The sequence below is a fragment of the Petaurus breviceps genome, unplaced genomic scaffold (genome assembly GCF_028583685.1).
Source record: "Petaurus breviceps papuanus isolate PSGF00001 unplaced genomic scaffold, PetGlider_PUasm1.0 99, whole genome shotgun sequence".
NCBI lineage: Eukaryota > Metazoa > Chordata > Mammalia > Diprotodontia > Petauridae > Petaurus > Petaurus breviceps.
In genome coordinates this window covers 8,588,411-8,605,299 of record NW_027187465.1, presented here as the reverse complement: position 1 = coordinate 8,605,299, position 16,889 = coordinate 8,588,411, and the positions used below count along the sequence as shown (strand labels likewise).

At 49.4% G+C, this 16,889-nt stretch overlaps 1 protein-coding gene across 7 annotated transcripts in view; it reads right to left on the bottom strand.

Annotated features, from left to right (window-relative positions):
- GIT2 (GIT ArfGAP 2) overlaps positions 1 to 16,889 on the bottom strand; it is a 45,949-nt gene that overhangs the window by 15,029 nt on the left and 14,031 nt on the right. For 3 of the 7 annotated variants that reach the window (XM_069081622.1, XM_069081624.1, XM_069081626.1), the window contains exons 5-15: positions 16,066 to 16,152; positions 15,771 to 15,901; positions 13,504 to 13,598; positions 12,207 to 12,252; positions 11,287 to 11,338; positions 10,518 to 10,590; positions 10,003 to 10,100; positions 9,153 to 9,264; positions 6,043 to 6,185; positions 4,785 to 4,934; positions 11 to 259 (exon numbers count right to left, since the gene is read on the bottom strand). In XM_069081622.1, coding sequence (XP_068937723.1) covers positions 11 to 259; positions 4,785 to 4,934; positions 6,043 to 6,185; positions 9,153 to 9,264; positions 10,003 to 10,100; positions 10,518 to 10,590; positions 11,287 to 11,338; positions 12,207 to 12,252; positions 13,504 to 13,598; positions 15,771 to 15,901; positions 16,066 to 16,152 — 1,236 coding nt within the window. The remainder of the gene's footprint in view (positions 1 to 10; positions 260 to 4,784; positions 4,935 to 6,042; positions 6,186 to 9,152; positions 9,265 to 10,002; positions 10,101 to 10,517; positions 10,591 to 11,286; positions 11,339 to 12,206; positions 12,253 to 13,503; positions 13,599 to 15,770; positions 15,902 to 16,065; positions 16,153 to 16,889) is intronic. The other 4 variants (XM_069081623.1, XM_069081625.1, XM_069081627.1 and 1 more) reach the window with 2 other exon arrangements.

Sequence of the window (16,889 nt, the reverse complement as noted above, 5' to 3'; positions counted from 1 at the left end):
GTCTACTTACGTGTGGGGGGAAAGGCTGCAGTCTGGTCACGCTCTCTTCTGGGTAGGCGACTTCCCCCAGGGGGAGGTAGGGTTTCTGACCAGATCCAGTCTCGTACATGGACATGGGTCTACTGCCCCGGGCAGATGGACGCCGCTTTAAGGAGGAAGGGCTGGAGGGGTCTGGGTACTCAGAGCCAGGTGGCACCTGACAGAGATGGGTGGTGGCCTGCCTCCTGAGGGTCGAATTCTCGCTCTGGAGGCTCAGAAGCTGAAAGAGAGTGGAGCAGTGGGACTCTTGTTTGTCCGCGGCAAGCAGAAAGGCAAACACAGACCAGACAAGGACAAGTGGTCACTGGCTCTGACTACCAGTGGGACCACAGTCAGGGCAGTTCAATTAAGCAGTGCAGAAGGGCAGCTGGCCTGGCCTTTTGGGGACAGCCTTCAGGGCAGCTGTACCCTGCAGTGTGCAGGCAGGCCCTGCAAGCTTTCATTTGCAGCACTAAAAAGTCACTAGAACCTTTTTTCCTTTTTCATAACAAGCCCTTATTAATTCGCAAATGCCAAAATCGGAGCACAGATGCCGGGGGAGCAGCAGAATGAAAAAAGGAGGTGCTTCGCAAAGCAAGAAAGACAGTGAGATTTAGCTGGTGGAAGTGAAGATTAGCTGTTTTCCCAAAAGCCAACAAGAAATATTATGTGAACAGATTTTATTCCATAATATCCTTGATGATTTGGCCCTTTTTTCAAACTCAGTCAACTCCAGTAAGAATGCTCTCTTAAAAGCAGGAAGAAAACCGCAGCCCCCTGGAGAGTTGGCCTCCTTCATGGGGCAGAGCAGGGGGCCTCCTCGGTGCCGCTGCTCCCCCTGGGGGACAGATGATCCCAGAGCCAAGACTTTCATGTGGGACCCAACCCTCCCTTGGCTTGGCTGGTGCCATGAACCTCTCCCAGGGGCAGTTTCAGCTTTAGCCCTTGTCTTCTGCCTGGCACCCCTCAGAGAAGTGAGCTCATCCCAAGCGTGGCCCCTTGCCTGCTTTCCGGGCAGGGCAGTCCACTACATGAGCTCTGGGGAATTTGGGCTTAGGATTCAGCAGCAAAGAGCTGCACTATTCCTTAAACACAATGAACCAAGTCCATTCTGCCCAGTTTCAGGCCCTAATCTTCCAGGACATCTTTATAAGCTGAGCAGGGTGTAATTTCAGACTTCTGCTCCTAGACAGTGACTGTAAAACCTGACCAGATTTCCCAGCACTGCCAAGTCTCGTGTCCATCCTTGTGTCAGGAGGCCACTATAAGGAGAACCCATCTATGAAAGACACAGCAACAGGACAACTCTTCCTCCTCTTCCTCTTAGTAAAGTGTCAAAGGTCAGACACAAATCTCCCTACTGTGACAGAAATGTGAAAATATGGAGGCAGCTTACACCTTTAGTTAGCCCTTGAAATAAAACTAAAAAATCCCGACCCTCTAGTAAAATAAAAGCAAGACGGGGCAGCTGGGTGGTGCAGCGAAGAGAGCACCAGCCCTGGAGTCAGGAGGACCTGAGTTCAAATCTGGCCTCAGACACTTGACACAATTACTAGCCATGTGACTTTGGGTAAGTCACTTAAGCCCAACTGCCCTCCACAAAGCAAAAAAAATTAAATTAAATTTTAAAAAAGCAAAATTCAAAAATTCCATGTATAATGGATTGCTAAAACAATTCTTTTCTTGCAGCAATTTCTTCCCCTCAAAGAAAGCCCTGAAGGTGCAAGCAGAGCTTGTGTACGATGCCCAAGAAGATGCAGTGAGAAGTAGACCCGACATGCATGCATGGGTTCACTCTGAATTCACCAAGTTAAAGGTTTATAACTGACTAAAGCGGTGAAGGGGTATGTGAAGGGGTCACTGAGTCACCTGCTTGTGTCTCCACAAAAAATAAAAGACTGTAGGCTTTCTCAGTGCCAGAGAACATGACTGACATGATTCACCCTGACACAGCCACACATCCTGGGCTCTGAACTCTGTAGGACCATCTACAAAGATTCGGATTTCTGCAGTCCAAAGATGAGCATTTCTGATCTGGGCCCCTCCCCGTGTTTAACTGACTTGTTCAACTGTTTCAACTGTTTAACTGATGTACCTGGATAACGTTTAATGGTGTTCTATTTGTTAACTCTCACATTTCGTCACTGTTTCAAAAAATATTCCAGAAAAAATAACTCAGCTAGCTTAACAGGCCAAGATATCAAGAGACTGTCCGCATGGAAGAACGCAATGAGTGAATGCTGGCTGGCAAATGGGTCTTTTGCCCTCCATACCTCCATGGGAGCAGAAGACATAAAAGGCTGGTGAATGAGGTCATTTCTGGTGAAATGTGACAAATTTAATATGACCATTACAAGAGTAAGCTGGACCCTGGAGGTTAGCATAATGGCAAATGCAACACATTTCCAGAAAAAGTCACCTTCCCTAACCAAAACCAGGTTCCTATCGAGCCCACTTACCTGAAAGCTTTCTGGCAAGACAGAGAACCATGGAAGCAAAGGAGAAGGAGACAGACAGCACTAGCTAGGCCGTGCCACGGAGGGGTCCTGGGATTTATGGTCAGAGCTGGAGGGGAGCCGGTTTCGGGTGCGTTTCTTCCCCTCTCACCATGGCCGCAGCCACCTCTCAGAGAGCCCGCAGGAGGCCTGACCATTAGGGTGGCATCTGGAGCCAGAGTCAAACAGTACTGGGAGAGGCTGCAGCCACAGCCTACACATGTGGACAGCATCTTTCACTAAGGTAAAAGGTTCCTCCTGTAATTTCAGGGAGGTTTCTGAGACGGTGGTCTGAATGACATCAGTCCCCAGGTAACAGGGACAACTTGGAGGAACTGAAAAGAAGCAGGGCCTTTGGAGAGCATCCCCACCGACAGAGAAAATACAGCCCCTGCTCCGAGCTGCCACCTGGCCCTGTGCTGGGCAGTCACTCCTGAAAGGCCCTTTGCGGAAGACATTTCTACCCCCGGGACTTATCTTCTCCAGGCTCTGACTCCTCTACTGTGAAGTCATCAAGGAACACTGTCTTCTGTGGTTAAAGGACACAGGATGACTGAAAAGACTTATACAAATAGAGAAGAAATCTTTCTGCTCTTCTTCCTTACAACATTCATTCTCTGGAACTGGCAAAAGCAACCGACATAAACTGATTAAATTCTAGTTCTCAAAACTGGAAATAACAGGAAGAACGCGAGGGTTAAGGGGTAGGGACTGAGTGTCCACATAGTGTCTGCTACGTGGCAGGCACTGCACTAAGCTCTACCATCATCACCTCATCTGACCCTCACAACAACCCTGGACACCCATTTCTGGGGCAGCCAGAAGTGAAGTGACTTGCCCAAGGTCACACAGCTAGTGAGTGACCAAGGATGAATTGGAGCTCAGATCTCTGTGGCTCCTGGCCCAGAGCTGCACCCGCTGAGCCCGGCCCAGCAGCCTAAGTTAGGTGAGAAGTACCCTATTTACTAGACTATCAGAGCCCTTACTCGGGAAGCCTCCACGGGGTAGATCTCAGAGCAAACCAATTTCCCTCATCAACCCCTCTCAATATCACTCTGGAACATTTCACAAGAAGGCAGGACGCCCCACCTCTGTTGCACAACTTACACTGTGCTATGGCTTAATGAAATCCACCATTTACAAAGAAAAGGGCATCTGACTCGCAGTCCTGCGAGGACAGGACGCAGCATGGGCCAGCAGGGCCAGCCCCGGACTGTAAGGCTCATCATCCGTGCTGCAATCCTGCCCTTGGGGGCCCTCGTCCGCACCTCCCTCTCCTCCCCCCAAAATGACCCAAATCAGGCCTCACAGACTGAGAAGTGAAGGGACCTCAGCCCCTTTCACACCACTAGCAAGTGTCCAGGCAGGATTTGAACTGTCTCCCTGGCTCCAGCCAAGGTTCTTCCCATTGCTAGGAAGTGAGGTACTCTTGGAAGGACAAACTCTGCCTGACGACTAAAGCACGGTCTGCTGGTCTGGAGTTGCAATGACTCATTAGCTGAGCCACTGTGCAGACACGATCTTCTCCAGAGGACCGAAGGAAGGCGAGAGACAGCTGGACTCCTGGTTACTTGGAGCACACCTTGCCTTCCCAAGCCCTGTGAAGGAGACTCTTCCCACCCGTGAGCTTTCTTGGAATACTCAAGTATTCTGTCAGGATGCTATGACCCTGTGCTCATCTACTGGCCTGCAAGTCCAGATTCCCTCTGGGAAGCCAAGCTCTGTAAGTTCTCTGGGCCACCCTGGGAGGCAGCAGGCTGCTGGGTTAGTCATCAGGAAGCCCCAGGTTCAAATCCCAGCTCTACCATTTACTGCCTTTGCCTCCAGCACGGTCACAGCAGAGACCCTCTAACGGCCCCTCCCACCAGCCATAATTTACTTGGTTTTGCTCACTTTGGTTCCAATCCTGCCCTTGTCATTTGCAGCACAAAAGCAGCAGGGCACAGTGGGCACGTGGGATCAGAAAGGCTCAGCTCCTGCCTGGGACACTTAGCTGTGCCCCTCAGGCAGGCCGCTTCCCCATCTCTGCCTCAGTCTCTGAGTTCGGGGGCCTCTAAGGTCCCTAATGACCCTGCGATGGGCACCTGTTCTGTGCCAGGCCCAGAAGCAGGCACACCTCGAGGACCTCCTCCAGCCCTGGCCCCCTGGCCCCTGGCACCAGAAAGGCTTCTTGTGTCTGCCAAGGTGATGAGGACGCGCCCCTCGTGCCCCGGACAGCTGTGCGTCCCAGCGGACTCAGAGCAAAGTGGGCTTTGCGCGGCCGGCTGTTACCTTTTTCTGCATCACTCTCAGCTCGTCACTCAGGCTGTTATTCACCTTCATGAGCTGCTGGATCTTTGCCTCGGAAGCCACGAGAGCGTTTTTGACGTCCATGAATTCCTGGATGGGGACTGGTCCGTCTGACAGGTCGGAGTCCAGGCTCTAAAGACACACCAGGAGGAAGAAAGTCAGCAGGACAGGGAGCCCCAAGCGGGTCCCGAGCAGACAATCGCGGGCTCTGGGGAGCCATGGCTGCCTCCTGGCACTGCTCCTGGGCACGTGCTCACCACCCCCGGCTGAGGAAGCGGTAGCTTCTCTGCAGCAGAGAGGGGCTCGGGCGTCCCCACCTTGGCTGGGGCTGCCGGCACACAGGAAGCTGCATTTTCTCACAGCTCCTGGTTCCTTGCTAAGGGGTCATACTCAGAGGGGTTCAGCTCTGAGTCTGGTAACCCAGGGCAAGCAGCCGTCCAGCTGGGGCTCCAAGGGCCCAGGCCCTCTCTGGACCTCAGCTTGCCTCCTCTGTAGATGAGAAGGGAAGGGGGGTCCAGAGGCTAGGCTTCCCTTCCAGGCCATTTCTCACCAACTAGGGGTTCATCCCTTCTAAGAAATCTGGGGTCATCAATGACAGTACACTATGGTTGGGTCAGAAGAGGGTGGCCTTGCTTCATAACCAAGCAGCCCCCAGGCATAGCTGTCTGTACTTCTCCCATGCCTATCTGCACCTTTGACCCAACAGATAACAAACTCATTGGTAAAATACTAAAAGGGGCCTCTGTAAGGTGTTTTAAGGTGGACCACATGCTTTACAAATACCCTCTGGGAGCCAGCTAAGTGGTGCAGTGACTAGAGCACTGATTCTGGAGGCAGGAGGACCTGAGTTCAAATCTGACCTCAAACACTTACTAGCTGTATGGCCCTGGGCAAGTCACTTAACCCTGACTTGCCTCCAAAAATAAAACCAAAAAATACCCAACCAAACACTCTCTGCTTGGAGCCTTGCCATAATTAACCTCATAGAAGAATACTCTTATTAGCAGCTCTACAGACAGTAAGCAGAGTCTAAGGCAGGATTTGAGCCAGAGCTCTGGAGGTCCCCCTCCCATGACCCAGCTACTACAGCAGACAGGTCAAACTCTCCCCCAAAATTCAGGAACCAGATTAAAATGTAATCTGGGGATGGCCAACACGCCAGAGAGCGTTCATCTGTGGTTTCTGCCTCTCCCTGAATGGGAAGGAAGCTGGCCCGAGGGCCGCCCTCCCGGGAGCCCACCTTCTGCCTGCTCCCTTTACTCGCTGTTGTTTCCAAATCGGGATCTTCATCGGACGCGACGCTATCATAGTCTGGCTGGTCATTATCTTGACTCTCCACGCTAGGCTGGCTGCCAAGGGCTTTCAGGATGAGCTCCACATTGTCTACCAACAAAGGCAAACAGAGTGACTTTGGATGGAGAAATGGGGCCAGGATGGGACCCAGAAAAGTTGCTGTGAGGAGGCCCTGAGATGGAACCCCAGGGCTCAGTCTCAGAAAAACCTCGGCAACGAAAGCAAAGGCAAGAGAGTCATGCCCCAGGTCACAAGAAGGCAAACTCCAGGCACAGGGAACCTCAGAATTTGGGGACAAGGGTGAAAAAAAAAAGGAAGTTAGCGGTTGGTAAGTGTGGCATGAGGAGAGTCTCTCGGATCTCCCTCAGCAGCCTCCATGGGGGCATATCCCACCCCTAAGAGAAGGTCAGATTCACAGGGCACTATCCTCCCCAACAGGAAACACTTAATGACTGCTTGCTAAATCAAACAAAGTGATAAGAAATTTAGATCAGGCATCATTTCATCAATCATGTCTGGTCTGCTGAGAGCCTAGGAACAGGATGTCTCTGTGTGGACTTCCTCAGTACTGAGGAAGACAGAGCTGGTGACTGGAACATTCCAGCAGACTGGAGAGCGCAGCAAGAATAAGTCTCTGGGTTCTACTGGAGCCCAGGTGGCCCATCCCACAAAACTCTCCAGTGCCTGGGCCCTGCCTTTGGGCTCATGCAACAACACTCACATGAACTGACTACCTGAGCAGCTGGACAGCCAGTCACCCACTGGAAAGCTGCATCCCCCCAGAAGTCTTGTAGGTTGTTGGCATCAAACTACCCCTCAACTGATCATCTCTGGAGAAATGACAAAATCAAGCTCTTAAGGACCAGATCTGGACCCAGAATTACCTCGTCAAGATTCAGGCCCACTCTGAGAGCCCATTTCAAAGGGAACAAAGGAAGGGCAGAACTAAAACGCCCTTGTTGTCAGTCCAAAGGAACAGGCAACTTCCAAGGGAGAGATTCTGAAGAGTCAAAGGGGACAATGCCACTAAGAAACAGGGGCGTCCACAGAGACTGACAGGAATGCTCAGAAGTCAGGGAGTCTGACATGGAAAAGATGTGCCCGAAAGGTGGAAGCAGGGGGAGGGGTGGGAGGATGGATGAAGATGGTGGCCCAGGCCTAAAGAAAGAAGCCAGAACAAGCTAGGTCTGAGGAAGGCGGCTAAGCCTTGGTTGTGCTGGCAGGAAAAGGAGGGTCCCACAGGGCACCCGGGCCACCCCAGCCATGCCACCCTCATTTGCTTCAGGGCTCTCTGCACTGAGGACAGAACAGAAACGACTGAGAACTGGCACGAGTTGAGTAAGGAGCCAGCAAGAGAGTACCGAGCTGCCCTTGGTCATCAGTGAATGTGACTAAGGAGCGTTCATGTTTGCAAGATCACAGGAATGACAGAAGGGCCCAACATAAGCCTGGATTCTTAAAAAGAAAGAGAGTGTGAGCAAGTCCTGGGAAGAGTCAAGAACCAGTCACTGAGGGATGATGAGCAAACCCCTGGAAAAGGAGGAGGCAACGCCAAAGCCAGTACGGCTCTCTCAAAGGCGGTGCCACGTTAACCTCGTGGCCCTCATACACGGGGCCACCCAATTCTGTAGGGCACAGGAATGTGGCAGAGTCAATGCAGACCTGACCAAGCATCTGCAGAAGCATTTTGTATGACTCCTGTGGAAAAGAGGGACAGAGGAGGACGTGAATACAATCAGACGGATCTGGGATCAGCCTCACAGCCACTTTGATCAGACTCCACGCACATCCGATGCGCAGCCTGCTGAAGGCTGGGAGACAGCTATCACAGTGGGGGTGAGAGCCAGTCCCTGCCCCCTTGCACTTGCCCTGGCAGGGGGCAGCTCTGGGCTGAACCGAATTGAATGGGGAGGCCTGCTCAGACCACAGCACCTCACAGAGATCTGGGGCTTTGGCAGGAGTCAGTAGTGGGATAGCGGATGGAGGCCAAACAGAGAATGGGACCCCGGGCTGCACTGAGAGGCAGAGCATGTAGGAACATAGGGATGGACTGCCCCTTCTCCTCTGGATTCTCTCTGATCTCCACAGATTAGGAAACATCGATCAGATGGAGAGTCTCCACAGGACAGCTAGGATGATCAAGAACCTTGAATGCAAGTCCTACAAGGAATGGCTGAAGAAATGTTCAGCCTGGAGGCAACTTGAGAGAACAGGATGGCTGGTTGGCTGCAAAGGCTTTGAAGGCTGATGTGTGAAAAACAATCAGACAGGTCCTGCAGGGCCCCAAGGGACAAAACCAGGATGGGGAGAAAGCCAGAAAGAAGCAAACTGAGATGAGATGCTAGAAAAACTTCTTAAGACTTAACAGCTCTCCCCCCCCAAAGTAGACTGGGCTGCCTCAGGGGCCTGTGGGTTTGCATCTCAATGGAAGGCTTTCAGGAGAGACCATGGCTGCCCCTCTCGATCTCTACATCTGTAGAAGCAATTCTGTGAGGGGGCAGATAGCCTGGGAGATCCAGCTGGAGAAGCTAGGTCACACCCATCACTCTGTCACCCTCAAATACAATAGCCCTCAACACCAGGAACTTTGGAGTTGAAAAACTATCTCTTAATGGTCTGAAACCAAGTCTCGTACTTACGTAACAGATTTAAAAATGAGCAACGATGACCCAAGACGACTTCAAATCTCTGTTTTACTTTTCCTCTTTAACCAAATTCAAGTTATGCTCTCGGCTAATGGCAAATGTCATCTCTGAAAAGGAAGCTGCAGGTGGCCTGGGATCTAAGAAGACAAGTCTCAGTGGCAGAAAATGACTTTGAAGGGAGCCGGGTCACTCCTGGAGGACTTTTCTATAATGCTGCAGCGTCCACGAATAGTAAAACTCACAGGACGGTGGGAAAAGGCTACGTATGGCTTCACTGACAGGCGGCCGCATCAAGCAGTGTCTACCTTACACTCTACACTGGCCACTACCAGGGTTAATCAGGGAGAGATGGGGCCAAGGTAAGCAGGCTAGAAGAGAAAGCACAGCAAGGCAGGAGGCTCTGTCTAGTCACCTTTTGAACCGGCGCTTGGGTTCCCCTGCTGTCTCCTCTTGGCATCGCTCAGAATATCTATGACCAGGGTAGCAAACTCATGAGCGTTAAACCGGGCTAATTTCTGTCTGCCCTGGGGAAGAGAAAATGATAAAAATTATTTCTAGCTCTTTCAAAGGTTCACACATAACTTCTCATTGGTCAGGCTACATCTGGGTGGTCTGTGACAGACAGTTCTGCCATCCTAGCTCAGGCTTCACTGATGATGGGTGTGGGCCCTCCCTCCTTCAATGCAGAGGATGCCCCAATGGGCAGCTCCAGGAGCTCCGGTGGCCAAGGTCTCCACCGCCTGGGGATCGGCCTCTCTGATGCATGCTTGCCCATCTTCCAGGCCTCTCCTGTCTGGTAAGAACTGCCAGAACCTGAGCCCCACTGGCCCAGCTTTCAAGAACCCAGTGATGCCTTACAACATAGAGATGTAAGGGAGGCTGTTGTCAGACAGGTTCAAGCACAATGAACCACAGCTCTAATAGAACCTAACAGATTTCTTCCTCCCAAGTTTACAGACATTATATAGATTTCACAAAATTAGTCACTCTTACACTGCCCACTGACTTTTCAAGCATTTGATGTTTTCTTTTTAATATTAAACCAGAGTTTAATCAAAACTCATGATGAAAAATTGATCTGAATTCAAATAAGTTTTTGAGAAAAAAAGAAGGGGTTAATTATAAATGTCAATATAAGCTTCAAGAGTGCTGACCATAAGGACCTGCCCATCCCTCTGTGTCTATTACAAATCAGGACGCCCCACACACAGAGATTGTGGCACATCATGTGCTGGTGAAGGACGTCCATAGAACTGACTTGCCTGGTTTCTTGTTGAAGAATATTCCGGATTCACTGGAAGGAAGGGGACGGCTGTTGTTTCGGTTACCAAAGTGCTATGGTTCTGAGTTGCAAGCCACACTAGTGAGGGAGAAGAAAAGAGCCAGACAATGACAATGGGGAGCAATGATGGATGGAACCACTGTCGGGCACCGGGGCGCCTCAGCTCCCAACCAGGGTCCATGAACTTGGGCTGCTGTTTTTTAATACACTGATAACTGTCCTTCAACATAATGGGCTTCCTCTGTACTCTTGAGCATGCTACTTTATACACATTCCAAGGAGGAAGGGGTGCGCAGGCTTCCCCAGACTGGAGAATGGTTTGTCAAGTCAATCTAGTCAAAACGAAACGTGGCTTTAGGAACGGAGCTACCTCGGAGGCAACACTCCCCATGGAAAATGACACAAGCACAACATTCAGACAAGAGGAGCCCAAGGTCCCTTCCAACCAGCTGCCGAGGGGAAAACAGCCCATTCTGCCAGGTCTGAGGAAGTCACCTGCATCAGTTTCTCGTCTGTCCACCTCGTCATACACATCCATGGCGAGCTCTTCAAACAAGTGATTACTTAGCTGAAACAAAAATAAGGACCACAAGGAACAAGGATTAGCACAAATGATGGAGACAGGCTAACTTCCCCATGTCATATCTGTCACCCACAGGACGCACACGCCTCATCAACACAGAAAAGGAGGGGAGAACTATTTCTGATCAAAGTCTTAAAATGGCACACGGTAAATGCCCTCCATGTGGCCTCATTGGGGTAGAATGGCATAGGGGCTTTCTCACTTACTCAGCCCTGGCCACTCTAACTCTCCTAACATGGCCCAAAACTTTCCATGCTGCCATCTTACAGGATGACAGTCATTATGAAGATCTTTCTCAATCACACCTACTCAGCTCTGACCTCATTCTCCATTTTAGCCTTGGGAAGTTGTTTTGAATTTATATATCTACAGTAAATTTGGTAGTACTGAAAAATGCCCCAGGTCCAGGTTTTAGGGAAACCTGTCAGCCAGTGAGCCCACGCTTTCTGCCAACTTTGTGTCATGTGCACACCCGGGAACCACATACCTAGGCCTGTCAGTCCAGCACTATCTCTGGGGCAGCCCTCCCTTATCACACCACCTGTGACACTGTGGGTCTGGCCATTTAAGCAGCTGCCAAACCCACGGTCTAGGCCACGATGGAGTTCCATATCTCTTGGTATTTGGCATTTGGTATGATTCCCACCCTACAGTTTATTAATAGTATACAAAGATACTCACAGACTGAAGTTTCTTCTTAGCAGCTTTTGCTAATTCAGACAAATCCAGGCTGCTAAGAAAATTCACAAAATTAATCTACATTTCAATATGAAAAACAATTAAGAAAGCCATTTTCACAAGCTCAGTAAGTTTTAATTAACATTCCAAGTTTCCAGTATTACACCTAATTATAATACAATTCAAAGTGACGCTATAACACTACCAACACAATCATATTCTAGTTAATTAATGGGCTCTAACTGTGACAGAAAACACAGGCAACTCTGGGATACCCCAGTGGAGCTCAGTGGTGAATTCTGAACACTTAACTGGTCATATTAATTCTTTTCTTCCTGAAATATTAAATGCTGGGAAGATCTTAAGGCAAAAATCCTCCTATGAACAAAAAGACAAAACGGAGTACTCTTAATCCGATACCTCTTTTGGGGGGGGGGGGGAGTTACAATCTGCTTGCACCGGGGGCTGGAGGGGTTGGCCCTCTGCTTAGGAACCCTGTGTGACAGTTCTGGGGATTCTCCTACAGAAATGGGTAGGAATCTGGGACTACAGAAGGGGCCTGGAGAAGTTCCTGCAGTAGCTACTCAGGTGAGAAACGGGCCAAGAAGCAAAGGGATCCTCCTTCTAAGAGGAGGGACAGACTCTGATCAACTAAAATAATGATGGTAAGTAACCCAGGAGAACTGGTTTCTTTTTCAAAATAAATCTGTTACGTATTTTTTGCAAACTTGTATTTTATAAATAACTAAAATCTACAGTGGTTTACTTACAGCTGTCTTATTTCCAATTGCAAAGCCATAAAAGAAAAAAATGTATGACTTTGTTATGACATATTATTCACAATGCCACAAGACCCTTACAGGTCACGAAACACTTAACATCAGTGATGAGTAAAATGGATTTTAGAATGTAGGCGATCCTACCTGTCTGCCATCTGAGGTATAATAAAGTGCTGTCCATTTTGGTGATCTGGAATAGAAACCAACCTGAGGTTTGTTTTTATGCCTTGGAAACACTGTAAAAGTACTCTGAACTTCATGTCAATTCACATTTTCCAATTCCTCTTTATTTTTCCAATAAAACTGTCAGGCTGCCCTTTTGGATTTCTGAAGGCCTGCTCAGCAGCAGTTGTATTACTCAGGCAGGGCCTCTGGGGACAACAAAGGTCCAGATAATGGGGCAGGAGAATAGGCCAGGAGCCCACCTCCTCTGCTGCCCCTTACATTTTAGTCCTTACCAATACATGTGGTGGTCCATAGCCATGTAACAGGCATTTGGAAAAAGTGACTTGATTTGGGGTTGGGACTGCTCCCATACTACTGACTGTCTGCTGGGCTGCATCACGAAGAATTTATCAAATGGCACAGAATCTCCTAGAAGCAGCATTGGGGAGGGAAGTCTTTCTTGCTCTAAGGATCTTCCACAGTCTAGACTTTCCTACTGACAGTCCAACTCCAGCTTTGTAAACGGGGCCCTGGCTTAGGGTCAAACGCCTTCCTATGTGTGAGTGAACTGTCAATATGTTTGCTGCTAAACATTCTTCTCTGGATTTCTATGATGCAAAATGAATAAGAGGCCATTTCTGGCATGAGCAGGGGCCAGAAATATCACAGGACTACCAGGACAATCCCTGCTGGCAAATACCATTTTGGAATTACATTATTACAAACACAAACCAGGAAAAACTAGGGGAAAGAATTTTTTTCATTTTAGTAAATGAAAAGGCCCGTCTTGTATAGCGAGAATCTTTACACCGAGGCCTGGTTGGCAAACTAATTCTAAGAAAATGAATCCTGTTTCCAGACCACTATCCCTGGGGATAACCCCCCTCCCACCTCCATGACTGAGAGATGTCTAGGATCAGAAGGCTGACTTTTCCCATTTCTTCTCAATAATCAAACCCAAACACAAGATGAGTTAATGACAAGAAGCTCCAAATTCTGGCATGGCCACACTCCCCTGGCTATGTTGTGGGGCTCTGATTCCTCTCATTCCACTCTCTGGATAAAATGGAGAGGTGGTAAAAATCCAAGTGTCCTGGCCTCACAGCATCTCCACATAAAGGACCATCAGGCAGTTTCCTCTAATTCTGCCTGAGAACCTTTCTGTACAAAGTTCCTTAATGTGACCCAAGTTGGCCTCCTGCTACTTCAGGACAATAATCCAGAAGTTGCTGACTGACCAGGCCTGTGGATACAGGGAAGCTGCGGGCCAGCTCACCTGGCCTCCTGCCACACAGGTAGAAGGCGAGTCTGTCTGTGAGCTCATACTGCACCTCGACCAGACGCTCAGCCAGCTCTCGGTGCCCTCCTTGTCTGCCAAGAGAAAACAAAGCAACGTCTGTGTCACACATGGCTCACTGGCTTTAAAACATAAAAGGACAAAGACGCTTCTGAGGACACCTCCATAGTCTGACCAAAACTGCCAGTCTGGAACAATCAGCCTCCTTCCATGGGGAAGGGCCCAGATATCCTTCAGTTACAGTCACCTTTAGAGAGCAAGACTCCATTAAATACAGACCCATCTCTTTTCACTTGCAAAACAGGTATTTGGCAAAGAATTCAACTGGATTCAACCACAAGCAATTCTTAATCACCTACAATCTGCAATTCTAGCTGCTGAGGATAAAAAGATCACCCAAACAAACTGGGCTCTCAAGGTGTTTCTCTTCCACAAGGACAGACCACAGAGTTGCATACACAAAAGCAACAGTTTGAGGAAAAGCCTGTAGCCCAAGTGGGCTGGAACAGAGATCATAAAGAGGTGCGATATTCAGAACCAGCATTTCCAAAGGCTTTAAGGTTTGCAAAGAGCTATCCTTGTAATGGAGGCCTCATGACAATCCTGGGAGAAAGATGCTATATGGAAGCAGGGCTGGAACTCGGGGCTTCCTGACCCCACGTAAAGGACCAAGAAGCTGCCTCAAAAGTTGGAAGGCAGACTGCAAGAGGCTTTACAGGCCAGACAAAGATATTTTTCTTTGTGCTAGAAGCAACAGAGCCATCGAAGGCTTCTGAGCAGGAGAATGACATGGTTAGGTATGTCATTCTAGAAGATTTATCTGGGGAACTGTGTGAACTAGAAAGGAGAGAAACCAAAACATCAGGGAAGTGAGTTTGGAAGGCTTGCCAATGGTCTGAGTAAGAGCTGCCCGGGGCAGGGGCAGGGGGCAGGGAAGTGGGGTGAGATGCTCCAGGCTTAGCACTGAGAACACCTATCCAATGACAGCTGAGAGAGCTCAGGGAGAGGAAAGAGCAAATAAGGACTTCAAGAGAAACACAGCACTGGCGGGGGGGGGGGAGGAGATTCACTGCAGGCTGATGGGAGACCCACAGAAAGAGGTCCAGCAGGCAGCTGGCAAGGTCAGAGCCTGCTCTGGGAGAGACTGTGGCTGCATCTCTAGAATTGGAAGGCCCCATACAGAGATGATAACAGAGCCCATGGTAGCTGAGGAGATGATCCCTCAGGGGATAAATGAGTGGAGATGTCCGAGAAGATGGCCTTAGATGGAGTTCTGGGGGACCCCCACCCTCAGTGGGGAGGAAAAGGTGATGTCCAAGCCAAGAGAAGGCAGAAGGGATCAGCAGCTGGGTTAGAGGAGAGGCAGGAAAGAGGACTGCCAGGAGGCGGGGTTGATGGTTAATGAGAAGCAAAACCGAGAAAAGGCCAAGGAATCTAGTAGCTCAAAAGGCCCTCAGGAATCCCGGAAAGGAGACTCGCTCAGCTGAGTGCTGGGATCAGATGCCAGAGGAATGAGAAGGAAGTGGTGGCACGTGTGTAAACGGCGACTTCGAGGAATTTCCAAGAACGCAGAGAATGTGAGGTCTTAGTTAACAGAACCAGTAAGAAGATTCACTACAGGGGCAGAGGATGGCATCTAACCAAATATTTTTCACTGAAATGAGAAGGAAACAAGTCAAGCCCCCGAGATGCCCCTGTGCTGGGGCACCAGGACTCACAACACTGGCACCATTAGAATTATTGCTGAGATGTTCGCATGATTTTGTCTGGTCTGCCCAGGGAGACCCTATACCCCCAGAAGATGGCCCGTGCCTACCTGCTGCTATCCGGCCTGTGCTGAGGGCTTAGCAATGTTTCTTGACCTAGGAGAGTGAACCTTGAGCCATTTCCCTGGCCCTCAGAGGGCTTCCACATCAGCTTTCCAGCATAGGAAAGGAAACCTCCTGTTCATTCTGACAGCATAGTGCCTCAATTCAGAGCCAGAAGATGGCCAAATGGCATCAGGCCTCAGACCCAGAAGGCACAGGCACATGACTTCTATCCCAATATTAAGCTTGGGAGTGAGTCATTCATCTGTTTCGAATGTCTTCATCTTCAAGATGAAATGACAGTGCGTTTTCAGTTAAGACACTAAATGCAGGCACTTTAATTCCATGGCCATGAATTCCCTGAAACCCTCACAAATTCACACAAAGCATCCCCAGTAACTAATGGAGAAGAGCTGAGGCCCAATCTGGGGCTCTTACCTTGCATAATCAATGGGGGTTTTCCCACTTGAGTCCTGTGTGCCTGGATCAGCCCCATACACTGCCAACAGCTCAGCCTGTAAAATCTGCCCTGCTTTGGCAGCAACGTGGAGTGGGGTGTTTCCTTTCTCCTAGGAGTCATTAATAAGAAGTTAGCAGACATGACATTTAAATAAGAGAATCACTACAAACAAATGGTTTCTAAAAAACACAACTAAACAACTAGATTGTCAGTTGCATAAACAAAACATACTTAGTACTAATTTAATGTTAATATTAGAATATATTTTCATACAGGGTGAAAAAAGTTGGCTTGGGCTCCTAAAGACAGTAGTCTTAAACATGTTTCCAGATTTCCTGTCCTCACACTTGAATGGAGTTGCTGAAAAAGAGAAAGAGAAAACAAGTATTAGAAGAAGGAAGAGAAGGAGCAGCAGGAATGCAGCCTGCTGTAGGCCCAGGACAGCTTGGGACCCTGGTCTACAAGGCTCTGAAGGAGACTCTCTGGCAGCTCCATGCCATGGATGAGATGAGCCCACATTATACCCAATTCTGGAACACAGCAGGCTGTGTTATGCTGAAGCTTAAGCATTTTCAGACAGCGACTGCCTGTGTCTTCCTCCTGGGTCAAACCTAAAATTCTGTAATCCAACCATGCCTGTGGACATGTAGCATCTGCTGTCCTGTCAGTCCCCAAGTTCTAGGAGCTGATCCAAAGGGCGAGTACCACAGAAGCTTGTATAAAGAATCTGAACAAGGCCAACCTTGTCAAGGATTGGGAGGCGGATGTCCTCCCTGGGCAATCACTAAGAATTTATTAAGGGCCAGGCACTGCGCTAGGGGCTGACAACACAAAGAAAGGCAAAAGCCAGCTCCTGCCCTCATGGAGCTCATATTTAACGGGGGAGACAATGAGCAAACTATGTCTAGGATAAGCTGGTAATGAAAAGAATTAAGGGGCATTAAGAAAGGCTGCCTCCTGAGGTGGGATTTCAGCCTGCTGAAGGAAACAAGGGAAGCCAGGAGACAGAGATGAGGAAGCAGAGTCCCAGGGAGGGGAGAAATCAGGTGACAGTGAGACAAGAGTCAGGAGGTGGGGCGCCTCCAGAGAGGAACAGC